Below are 13,257 nucleotides of genomic sequence, written 5' to 3'. Positions count from 1 at the left end.
ATTGCAATGAAGATGTCCATTGCTACTGCCAAATATTACAAAACAATGTAGTAATACCATACTTTAAGTGCTGCTTAGTTACTCTAGGAGAACACAGCTTGGACATTCACCATCTGGAAGTACTGTTGTTTCATATCTCCAAAAAGACTTAGTTGAAGTGAAACATGAATAATGGACTCTGCAATGTGTGTCCAATGCAACACTGTGAGAAATTTCAGTATCATGGTGTGAAGTGTGTCAACCCTGTTGGAGATTGGCATGAACACAGTCAAGTTCATCACATTGCTAGTTTTGATCTCAGCAGTTACATTTTTGTGACCTGGGGTCAATGAGAAGAGAACACTCTACAATAGGGGTCTCTTTCACTTGAAATAGTGTTGGATTAGATGCTAGAAAGTGTTGACATGCTAGCTCAGTGCCAGGGGTTTAGTTCATTTATTTCTCGAAAATCATCAGTGTTTTTTCTGACTAACTTATTCACATGACTTTAGATGAGTGCTGTTTTTATTGTCTGTTGATGGAGTTTGCTGTGTGTGGAGGTAAGTGAGGACACTCAAAGCTGAAGCTGCGAGTAGTTGCTGTGATAAGTAACTACATTGTTGGCATTTAGCAACCTTACCTGGTTTTTGAAACAAAACATTTAGGTTTTGGAATAAACATATAGTTAAACTCAACTAGTACCCTAGCCAAAAATATCAGTGTGGTCAACGCAAATATAAATGCCATCCATTAAAATACTAATAATAAATATAATCATTACTGAGAACACTGTTGCAGAATCATCAGTAACAATAATAGTTTACTTGTTACTGGTATACAGATGTCACTTCTGCAGATACAAGCTGAACCTCTAGCACATAAATAGTGTACCCACTGCTTACATAAATATAATATAGAACAAAACAACTAAGGGAGACAGATTGGGTTATCCCAAAAGAAAATGTCACTTGGAGTTGGTTGCATCAGTAGTAGTAATAAATTTTCTCAAGCCTGGATTTTCAGAGTGTAAGCTACTATGTGTTCGTTGTATATGAGGTAAAAACAGTGAAGAAAAGAGTACATAATTATACATTAAACGCTAACAAAAAACTTACAAGAGTTAGTAGCCCTGCTCTCTCACACTGACCAGCACTTATAAGGCTGCTGCTCATTGGAGACTAGATCCACAGTCAGATGGCTTCAGTGTGCTCCAGGCCCAGATTAGTGGCATATATTCAGCACTTGGTTTTAGTTCTGCTTGTCTTATACTCTACACCTGAGTGAAGTGTATCAGGCTAGTTGGCAATAAAACCGTCCAGCCAGCTTTCCTAAATGCTGTAGCATCACAAATCAATAAGTCATTTAACGTCATCCACATTGTCTAATTTTGTGGCCCTCATTATTTGGACGTTTACCTAATTTGAATTTGATAAGCACTTTTAAGTGAGATAAAACCGATAACGTACATAGAATCTCTGGTTTTTTAACTTAGGGCTTGTCTACACTTACTGTGGATCGATGCTGCGGCGATCGATCCACAGTGGGTCAATTTGGTGAGTCTACACTTCTGCAATCATTAAAAGATTTCCTTTGCCTCCAAGGGCTTTGGATCAGGCTCCAGGTTTCCTACAGACCGTCTTCAGTGTGCTCACTTTTGCCTTCCTTTGCACTCTGTTTTCACTTGATATCCCTGAATTCAGTGCTTAATTTGTGCCAGGGCTGACCCCTGACACCTTTAAGATTGACAGTTCATAGCCCCTGCATCTTGGTGCTTGCCATGTCGTTATGTATGTAAAAAAATTGCTTTTAATAGTGTAATTGTGTTATATTCTCAATTTGCTCTTTTGTACTTGTAAACTTAAAAAATAATAAACATATTTAAAAAATCATATTGGGATGAGATTCACTGATATGATGTGCCTCCTATGCACCACACTGGCAATTCAAGCAGCTCTAAACCCAGCTTAGCTGGCTGGTTAAGCCGTGTTTATGGCTGCCTTTTGCAATACTGGCACCCAACAAAAAAATCAGAGCATTCCTGTGAATTTGTCCTTTGACTGCGCAGAGGACTGTAGATTATATGGTAGGGCATAATCCTGTACAAGCAGCAAGGATCAAGAAATGGTCTAGATGGCTTTTTCTCTATAATTTACATGATTCTTTAATGTTCATGTTCTTTGATATTGTGTTCCAGCTGTGGCAGACCATATAGCCAAATAGGTTCTGGCACTGGAGCGCTGGACAGAGGTAATGGAACAACACATGGCCTGACCAGAACAGGTAATTTTCTGGTTGTAAAATCAAAAAAGTTGTTCCTCTAAAATGTGGTTGTTGAGGGAGTGTGTAGACACATCTGTCTTTTTTTTTTTTTTTTTTAAATACAGCAATAGTACATAGGTGAGATCACAGGAATCATGTTTGTATTTCCTTTCCTTTGGAACAGTAACAGTCCTAGGCCAAGACCATCCCCTTAAGACATTCTCCATGCAACGGATGGTTGTGAGTATCTGGAGGTGTCAACTGTTATTTCAGCAGCCTCCTCAAGTCCAGGGATCTGCAACAGAGAAGAGGGTGGGTGGAGATATATTCCTGGCTCCGCCAATTCTGTGGGCAACCTGCAGAAGGGTTAATGCAGCATAGGCCATATTCATGTTACCACGGAGACCCTTCTGTGCCAGGAAATCCCTTTCAAGGCATGGTGATTCTGGCAGGCTGGTTCCATTGAAGCCACGTTACAGCTATGTCTGCACTGCGCACCACTGGCAGCACTGTGTAGGATATGTGTATCTACACACCTCAGTGAAAAGCAGGCTGTGTCCACACTGCATTATGTAGCTACATGTGTCTGTGAAAGGCTCTGGCACGAGGGAGGCAGTGGGGAAAGGCTCTGAGAGCTCCCCCCGCTAAGGCCTTTCACTGTGGCAAGGAAAGGCTCTGGCAGAGAGGAAGCAGCATGGAAAGGCTCAGCAGCAGGGAACTGCCAGAGCATTTTCCTGTGGCAGGGAAAGGCTCCTGAAGCGAGAAAATGCTCCAGAAACAGGGAGCTGCCAGAACCTTTCCCCATTGCAGGAACATTTCACTTTTGAAGTAGCAGTGTAGATGTGAGAGGCACTGCTTGGGCATGTAGAGGGTCGTGTTGGGTATATATCCAGGTATATATACCCACAGGGTTCAGGCATGTCTTTATTCTACTCATCTCAGCAATGTCTTATTGTCTACACTGCTATTTATGCCCATCAAGGGGGGCATATAGTTCATGTACTGTACATGCTGCTGAAAGGAGTGTGCAGTGTAGAGGTGAGTTAGGGATGGGTACAGGCATGTGTCTGGCCTGGGAACTGGACACACAGTCTCCACAATTTTATAACAGTGAGAGTAATTAACCGTTGGAACCATTTATCTAGGGTTGTGGTGGATTCTACGTCACTGACAATTTTTAAATCAAGAGTGGGTGTTTTTATGCAAGATCTATTCTAGGAATACTTTGGGGAAATTCTATGGCCTGTGTTGTACAGGAGGTCAGTCTAGATCAAGGGTTCTCAAACTGAGGGTCAGGACTCCTCAGGGGGTCACAAGTTTATTACAGGGGGAGGGTTTGCAAGCTGTCAGCCTCCACCCCAAACCCTTCTTTGCCTCCAGCATTTATAATGGTGTTAAATATATTAAAAAGGTGTTTTTAATGTATAAGGGGGGGGGGTCACACTCAGAGGCTTGCTATGTGAATGGGGTCACCAGTACAAAAGTTTGAGAACCACCGGATTAGATGATCACAAAGGTCCCTTCTGGCCTTGAAACCTATGAATATAGCAAAAGTTAATGCCTCGGTAAGGTAATTGTATGTTGATTTCCTCTCCATATTAGATATCCAGAAGCTGCACATTATGTAGCGTTTATTGTGTGAGTGTTTACTCGCAAATTTTAAGTGTAAATGAATTAGTAAGATATAGACCCTGGAAGTTGCTTTTCAGGCTGTTTATCACATCATTGTATATGGTAATATTGTTTTGAAGGATACAGACAACTCAGCAGTATTTTATTGTATCGGTTTTTATTTTTACAAGAGTTGGGATAAAATAGGCTTTTGGAAATCCTATAACTTTTTCTATCCAGAAAAATATTATTTCTAAAATTTTAATACTTTCTTCCATTGCAGACTTTTCTATCAGCCACTGTTCTATCAGCTTCATTTCCCTATCTAATTTATACATCAAACTGTAACTCTTGCTCAGGATCTAGGAAATAGAATATCTGTATATTTATATCTGGTCACGAAGCTAAATTCAGCCTTCAGATGTAGGTGCTTGGGGTTTTCAGTAACTTCAAGGAGAGCCATATTCATCCCAGGGCAGCACTTAGTCCATATACTGTAAAAATAATTGTGTATATTAAAAATATACCATGCATGGCACAAAGTATTTATAAAGAGGAATCTGAATAAGCTCTGCATTAACTCAGTTTTAGAGGGTTAAAAATATGCAATAAATGTGGTCTCACTCTGTCACCTAATTTGACCCATCCTAATGTTAGTCCTCAGGGTTTCCTCATTCTTCATTCTGTGGTCCCAGTTTTCAGACCCTGCAGGGGTACCTCTTTCAGTGCAGTTAAGTAGACTGTCAGATTTCAGCCCTAGCCAATGAGCACGTATATATGAGAATCAGAGATCGTGTTGGTATTATTCAGATGGTCAGAGAGAGTGCCTTTTAGTTGGGTCTTACAGTTCTCAAAACAGTCCAATTTGCATTGTAGATGATCCAGCTCAAGCCACCTCTGACTATGAAACCAACAACAGTGACAGCAGCGATATTGTACAAAATGACGACGAGACAGATTGCTCTAAAGACCCAATGCGGAAGGGATCTGTCTGCAGAACGTACGCGCCTGAGACTATCATGTTGCACCCTTTAATACCACCCGAGGTAGTTCACAATTGCTTTAAATAATGCTTTCATACTTTATTCTAATGCACCTCAAGACACTGGGGAAAGAATGATGCAGTCTAAAGACCCTGAACAAGATTTTCAAAAATAATTGCATAAATTAGGGTCATGTCCACATTTATGTATCTTTTAATAGGTGATCTGATTTTCTAAAGCACTAAGCACCCATTCAAATCAGTGGGAGCTGTTGAGTGCTTAGCATTTTTGAAAATTAAGCCACCTATTTTGATTCCTAAATATTAATTTAGGATTCTAGCTTTAAGCACATATTTTTGAAAATTTTGCTTGTCAAGTATGGAAATAATCTTGTGTATGTTACCAGTACAATGTGCAGTCTTTCTGATTAGCCATGTAAACACTTTAATGGCCTAGTAAACCTTGTAACCTTGTTTAGCATATACAGTGGTCACCAATAAAAAATTAACATATGCCAAAGGGTACTACAAAATTATTATAGTTATTTCCTGTACTAAATGTAGGGAAAGATATTTGTACCTCAAATACCATATACTCTGACACTAATGTTGGTATATGCTGATGTTTCTTCAAATGAGCAAGCAAATGTTTAATCAAAATTTTAAAGCCCCTTAAATCTGTGCAATTAGACTAAAAAACTCTCATAAGGACAATATTTCTAGCAATCTCTGCTTCTGGTCAGAGCTGGATATGCCAGGAGAAGAGATTTTTCTGGAGGTTTTTGGCTTCTTTTGTTTCCACTTCCAGTCATTACTTGAAAATGAAGAGCTGTGAGAGAGTAAATAGTGGGAGGCAGGGAAAAGGTGAGACTTCTTTCAGATTTCAAAAAAGGTTTCTTTTCAGTGTGTGTCTCTGAGTGGAACAAGGGAGGGGTTCTTATTTTATTATCTCTGAATGTTACTTTCACATATCTATTGGCTGTCAGATTAGCTTGGAATTTGTTGCCTGAATCCTGTTGTTAGTCTCTAGCAGTCCACAATATGGAAATAACAAATGAATATGTTTTCTTCTGCCCAATGCAAGTTTTACAATAAAAGTGAATGACCTCTCTGCAGCTGTAATAATCAGACATTGATCTTTCATTTCCAGGATTACCTATCAATTCCAGCTTAACAAAAATTATAAAGTAGAAGGGCTAAATGAAGATATGGTGGAAATAAGCGTATTCAATGAGATGGCACCTGCTTATGCCAGTGGTTAATTTTGGCCCTTGATTTATAGCGCTTTTACCTCTTTAGTTTGACTTTTCATAAGTCTGTGATCTATCAGAATTCTCTCTTCTGATTCTTGGTGCAGGACAAACCGATCCTTGCCCCAGAGCCTCTTGTCATGGACAACTTGGACTCCCTTATGGATCAGCTAAACAATTGGAACTTTCCAATCTTTGATTTGGTGGAAAAAATAGGAAAGAAATGTGGTCGGATCCTCAGCCAGGTAAGAAGCATGTTTTGTACAGGCAGGTTGGATGTGCAGTCCCAGTGTGCTGTGTGTGCATAGACTGATACAGAGTAAAACAGAGCTTTAAAAATGTGATTAGCCCTGTAAGTTACAGTAGCACAGGAACTGGGAAATCCTGCCATAAAGTTCCATGATAGCAGCAGCTGACCTAATTCCACAAGGTCTCCTTCTACTTCCTTCTCCCCCAATCTTGTCTCTTAAAAGAATTGTAAATGCATACTGGCCCACTGTACCTTCAACTATGACTCAAAAAGCTGCTGCTGCTGCCGCTACTATCTTCAGGTTGCTGTCTTGTGGGATTTTGCATTGAGTCTATCACATGAGGCCACAAAGAGGCAGCTGACCGAAAAGAGTAGGTCTGGTCTTCTCTTACATTGCAAATCCTAGTCAAGCCGTACATGAGACCAAGATTCATGGAAAAAATCTGGTCCTACTGTCTTGCCCCTGTACTTCACTTTTAAAGAGTCAACATGTTGGCAGTAAATACTTCTACTCCACCTAACAAAGATCTGAATCAGGTGGTGATAACCTACTAAGGTTCCTTTTTAACTGCCAACTTTTCATTTGTTCCTTACAGTAGAATGAAGATGCTGACACAACCTTTATTTACACAGTACAATTGACACCCCTATAATCATCACCACTTTCTTGGCCAGGCTTTCTTCTCTGTCGTTCACCTCTTGATGGCACAGAGACAAACTGGCCATTTTCTCTTGTAGTGGGATAATGGTTTAGTCAACAGGGGAAGTGTATAATGTATATTCATGATGCAACCCCAAAAACAAACTGGGTTTTGACTGATAGATTATCTCTTTACAAAGTAGTATGTGCGTGAGGCTACTGGAAAGCAATGACTGTGTTAATCAAGTTTAACAGTCTCACATTATACATGCAGAGGTTAAGGTGCTAACCAATCCTCAGTGTAACAAGCTCCAATTAATGCTAAATCAAGTCCTGGTCCCTTGTTTGTTGATGATTATTCAGCTGCATATGGCTAATTCAAAAGCCAACCAGGAAAGATGATTGATTAAATTCAGAGTGACATTAGGATTTGCTCTGTGAGCTATTTCCTTGTCAGTAACCCCAGCCTGTACTTCAACATGTAACAGCTGTGCAAAACCAGCTTGCCAATATTCTGGGTTCCTTCTAGGGTAAGAGAAAAGCCTATGCTGTGTATTGGTGATCATTTAGAAGGTCCTACAATTAACAGAATATAGGGAGTAGAATTTTGATTCTATATCTTCTTGGTATGTGTTACAACAACAATAAGGCCAATACATAGGCCCTCTTGCTTTTCACTGTATATTATTGCTATTTTTCTGTCTGTTTATACGTAAACCTTTTCTCCAAGAAACACCCAACAACTGGGATGTAAACAAAATCTTTTGGTTGTGCATATGTATCTGTATAGCACTACTTATCAGAGAGAGAGTGTGAAATGACCCACTTCCCCCAGCTGTTTTCCCCTGTTGTCCCCACTTCTCAGTAATCACTACTCTCCACCACTGCCATTTTTGTTTTTCCGCCTTCTGCTTCTACCCGCAGACCTTGAGTGTTCAGAAAACCTGCTTGAAGATGTCATCACTGTCCACACCATGAGTGAATGTCACCTGCCAAAGCCCAAATAGTGGGGCATGGTGAGGGGCAAAGATGCAAAATGAGGGATATGAAAAAATCAATCTGAGGTGCTTCAAAAACTTGGAATTAATTTATTTAGTATAAACAACAGTTGTATCCTCAACTTCAGGCTTCAACATTTCTGATATCAATAATTTACATTGACATTAATGTAAATAGGATAACCCAAGACCAGAGTGGCACAAGATTAAATTTGGGTTTAAAAATGAAGCTGTCCCCCACTAATAAGAAAGCGAGGTGACTGAATGAAATGAGCAATTTTTTTTTAAAACCGGGGAACAGGTTGACTTTCTGATGTGTAATTTATATCACAGTATGTCTTTAAAGTGGAATGAACAAAGGCAAATAAACGCATCAGTGATTTATTCTCTACTTTCCACAATTAAATAGTCTCATCTTTAAAAAAAAATAGAAAGAAAGGAAATTAACAAGAGGAATTAACTATGCATGTCCCACAATCCAAAATTTATGAGGTGGAACAAAGAGGAGTTGACATGTTCCCCCAGGCGGGTGTTTGGCTTAGAAAGCAAATGCTGGCCTAGCATTTTTAAGGCTACTTGAGATGTCTTCCTTATTTGTGGAATGTTAAATTGATTTAGCCACTATATAAAAAAGACCCCACACAACTCTAACGATAAAAGCATTCTTGCTAAGTACAATGGAATGCACTTAAATGCAGCACAGGCATACCTGTAAACAAAGGGATAGAAAGACCTTCACAGAAAAAAATCTCACTTCAGAATGGAACAGCAAAACTGTCCAACTGAAATTGCAGCTTCTCAACAAGCCATAGAGCTACATAATGCCTTAATTTATGCTTATTGCTCTTCTAATCGTATTTCCTGTAGGGAAGAAACCAGTTTGCTTTAGAAAGGAAGGTGGATAGGTGAGCTTGGAAAAAAATGTATAGCTTGAAGTGGAAGCATCTCTCCTTTGACCATTACCAAACTGCAAGTGGATTAAAATGATGGGTCAGGGTTCAGATTTTAGGAAAATCTACAGTGTCAAGGTTCTGAAAGCATTGTAGCACCTGCCTGGTTGGCCAAATTTTTGCATAAGTACTTTTTCGGTTTCCTGTATCATCTTGTCTCGGATTTATTTAGTCTTGATGCTGATGGGAACTTAGGCTTCTACGTTCCTGTACAGGGGAATGTATTTATTTAGCTGTACACAGCATGCACAGCTACTGTTGAGGTGGGCACTATCCATGTGCCTGTAATAAGTAATACATAGAAGATGGTTATACTGAGCAACATGTGAATAATGAGTTCCCTCTTTGAAAGAAACGTCCATTAAAAATCATTCACTGGAAGCATTTTTGTTTTTGTTTTAACAGATGCCAGAAGCATTAGATTTATAAATTATGCATTTAAGCACTACATTTTTCATAGACGGGAGGAAAAAAGGCAGAAGGGAGGGGAGAGGGAAGTAACACCACTTGCCAAACAAAGGGCATGTGTTGAAATTTATTTATTCCTAAGAATAAAAAGTGTACTGAGCACATTGGCAGTATGGCACATACAGCTGTTTTCTAACTAGGAAGCCATATGCAGTCAGGACCAATGCTTATGATGATGTGTGATCCATAGTGCTAAGCCAAACCATAAGAATCTGACCTGATCTTCAGATTGATGAACTTCCCCTAAACCCCAGACACAAGCAGAAGATAGGAAGAAAGGAGAAGGTGATGCTTAGTAAGCCAGGGTGTAATTGTCCATCGGGTGATGTATACTCCTGAGATATGGCAACATTTGCCGTGGGAAGAAAAAAGTCAAAAATAAGTTTATTATAAAGAGTACATAACAACTAAAACAGCAATAATAATTTTGCCAAAGTATCCAGATTTTCTGATGCCCAAGAAGCTATAAGTACCAGGAAATAAATGTCCCTTTGCCTTGTTCTTTCATTCTTTCTTGTGTCTGAATGCCTTGCTTGGCTGCTTATCCTCCTTGGTGCCTGGAAAAGCAGATCATTTCTCTTCAAAAAGCTGCTGGGAGCTAGATACCATTCACTTCCGCTCCTTCCCAGTCCAGTCAACTTCTTCAGAATTATTTTGAAACCTTCCCCTTTGACTTAAATCACTGCTGGAAATTCAGAGGGGAAAAAATAACCTTCTTATAAGGCATACAGTTTTTTAAAATACCTGCCTAACAGTTGTATGAATCAATAAGATTAAAATCTGCAGATTAATATTCTACCATTCCTCTTTTCCCACAGGGGTATGATCCAGGGCAATAAGTTACAATGAACTAGATAGACAGTAGCAACTAGTGTCTTTTCTTTCCTGTTATTTGTTCCTCTTGCCTTCCATGGCTCAGTGATCTAAGACTAAGGTTTGAAATATCTCGTTTCCTCGTAGCTGCAAGTTTGAATCCTGGCTGGGTCAACTCAGCCATGATCCAAGAGAGGCAAATGGAGTTCCATGCTGTTTTTGGAAATCCTGGGCCCTGCTGGTCAAGCTGCCTGCACAGTTCAGTTCTGGCTGCTACTATAGGACATAAAGAGACAGGGAGGGTGTGGTAATATCTTTTATTGAACCAATTTCTGTTGGTGAGAGAGACAGATTTCTGAACTGCACAGAGCTCTTCTTCAGGTCTGGGAAAGGTACTGAGTGTCACAATTAATTTCAAGATTGAACAGATACTTTAGCATAAGTAGTTAGCACAATTCCCAGACCTGAAGAAGAGCTCTGTGTAGCTCAAAAGCTTACCTCTCTCATCAACAGAAGTTGGTCCAATACAAGATATTACCTCAGCCACATTGTCCCTCTAATAGCTTGGGACCAACAGGGCTACAACAACACTGCATACCATAGGGCATAGGTAGAGGTAGCCTGTTGCTCCCCCTTATAGGGTTTTGCCTAGCTGATTTATGCAATGCATAGACCCACTGGCTATGAATCTAGCCTAACCATAATTCTCCTCTCTTTAGAGAGCTGCAGATGCCTGTCCTGAGCAATGTTTGCTCTAATTTTCTCAGTCCATGTGCAGAATGTGCACCACCAGTAGAAACAAAAAACCTAGATATAGAATCATAGAACTGGAAGGGACTCAGAGAGGTCATCTAGTCCAGTCTCCTGCACTTGTGGCAGGACTGATTATCTAAACTATTCCTGGCAGGTGTTTGTCTAACCTGCTCTTAAAAAATCTTCAATAATGGAGATTCCACAACATCCGTAGGCAATTTATTCCAGTCTTTAACCACCCTGACAGTTAGGAAGTTTTTCCTAATGTCCAACCTAAACCTCCTTTGCTGCAATTTAAGCCCATTGCATCTTGCCAGAGGGTAAGAAAAACATTTTTTCTTCCTCCTCTTTGTAACAGCCTTTTACATACTTGAAAACTCTTACCATGTCCCCTTTCAGTCTTCTTTTTTCCAGACTAAACAAACTCAATTTTTTCAATCTGCCCTCATAGGTCCTGTTTTCTAGACCTTTTATCATTTTGTTGCTCTTCTCCAGTTTATCCACATTCTTCCTGAAATATGGTGTCCAGAACTGGACACAATACTCCAGCTGAGGCCTAATCAGAGCGGAGTAGATCAGAAGAATTACTTCTCATGTCTTGCTCACAATCCTCCTATTAATACATCCCAGCATGATATTTGCTTTTTTTCCCAACAGCATTACACTGTTGACTAATATTTAGCTTGTGGTCCACTATGACCTCCAGATCCCTTTCTGCAGTACTCCTTCCTAGGCAGTCATGTCCCATTTTGTATGTGTGCAACTGATTGTTCCTTCCTAAGTGGAGTACTTTGCATTTGCCCATATTGAATTTCATCTTATTTACTTCAGACTATTTCTCCAGTTTGTCCATCTCATTTTGAATTTTAATCCTATCCTCCAAAGCACTTGCAACGCCTCCCGGCTTGGTATTAATATATATTAATATATATTTTAAAAAAGTTACCATAGGGATAATCACTCCAGCCAGGACAGGTTAGGCATTTTAGAACTCACTACTCAAATAATTAAATTTAAGTGTAAGAGAGAAATAAAAATTATGAAATGCATAGATCAGTCAAAAAGTTAAAATAACACACTTTGAAAGAATAAAATTATAGAGAATATATGTGCATTGCAAGAAGTACGAAGAAGTAACAACAATAATAAAAATATGTGTTGGGAGGTGAGTGTGAAAGAGTGTGTGTATGTGTGTGTGGGCTGCTGGGGAAGTTTCTGAGATGCCATGTGCTGTCTCTTTAAGGCACTCACTGAAAGCTCTCCTGCTCCTGAGTGCCCTACCTCTGCAGAGGTAGGGTACATGGGCCAGGGGGATGGCATAGGCACCAGCTTTCCTGGCGCTGGTGGATGCTCGCACCCCCCCCCCACCCTGACTCCACCCTTCCCTGCCCCGTCCCCATTCCAACTCCTTCCCCAAAGTCCCCACCCCAACTCCACTCCCTCCCTGCCCCTATTGGACTCCTTCCCCAAATCCCCATCCCAGCCCCACCTCTTCCCCGAGCGCACCACGTCCCCCTCCTCCCCCCCCAGCCACATGAAACAACTGTTTTGTGGTGCAAGCGCTGGGAGCTAGGGGGAAAAAGCAAGCACGTGGCGCACTCAGAGGAGGAGGCGGAGCGGAGGCAGAGGTGAGCTGGTGGGAGGGAAGGAGGGAGGGCTGGCGGGGAGCTGCCGGTGGGTGCTGAGCACCCACCAATTTTTCCCCATGGGTGCTCCAACCCCGGAGCATCCACAGGGTCTGCGCCTATGGTGGGGGGCGGGGGGAGAAACAGAGTGTGTGTGTGTGTGTGTGTGAGAGAGAGAGATTGTGTGAACTTGCTGCTGGGGATGTCTCTGAGAGACCGTGCACTGTCTCTTTAAGGCACTCACTCACCACACGGAAGGCTTGTTCAGACCATAGCAGCCCTCTCCTGCTCCAAGTCCTGAGCCCTGTCCCCTCTCCCCTGCTCTGTGGAGATGAGGTACAGGGGCGGGGAGGGACACCCTGATGCCTCTCTGCACAGCCAGCAGGAGGGTCGTGGGAGCAGCTGCAGGAGCAATGTGGCTGCAAAGTAGCAGCTGGAGGGACACCTGAACACACGCTGCCGGATGTGCATGGCCCTGCTAATCAAGCGTGTGGCACTTGAATCATTCCTGGGTGACCGCACAGCTTAGAGGGAACACAGGTCTTGACTAATTTTGTTGGCGCACACAGGGCTGGAGAAACCTCCTCTGTCAGTTTTTGTGTGCTGTTGACCCCAGTGCAACTTACTATATTTAAGACGCTCTGGGGCCTTTTCTGCATACATAAGCCTCATGGGATTT

General features: G+C 41.2%; 1 protein-coding gene across 1 annotated transcript in view; it reads left to right on the top strand.

Annotated features, from left to right (window-relative positions):
* PDE3A (phosphodiesterase 3A) overlaps window positions 1-13,257 on the top strand; it is a 366,695-nt gene that overhangs the window by 323,096 nt on the left and 30,342 nt on the right. Inside the window, 3 exon segments of the mRNA XM_030541750.1 lie at window positions 2,174-2,259; window positions 4,726-4,895; window positions 6,189-6,326. Of these exon segments, the coding sequence (XP_030397610.1) occupies window positions 2,174-2,259; window positions 4,726-4,895; window positions 6,189-6,326 (394 nt within the window).

This window comes from Gopherus evgoodei, chromosome 1, assembly GCF_007399415.2.
Source record: "Gopherus evgoodei ecotype Sinaloan lineage chromosome 1, rGopEvg1_v1.p, whole genome shotgun sequence".
Classification (NCBI taxonomy): domain Eukaryota; kingdom Metazoa; phylum Chordata; order Testudines; family Testudinidae; genus Gopherus; species Gopherus evgoodei.
The sequence above is the reverse complement of the archived record's forward strand: the minus strand, read 5'-3'. Positions and strand labels throughout refer to the sequence as shown.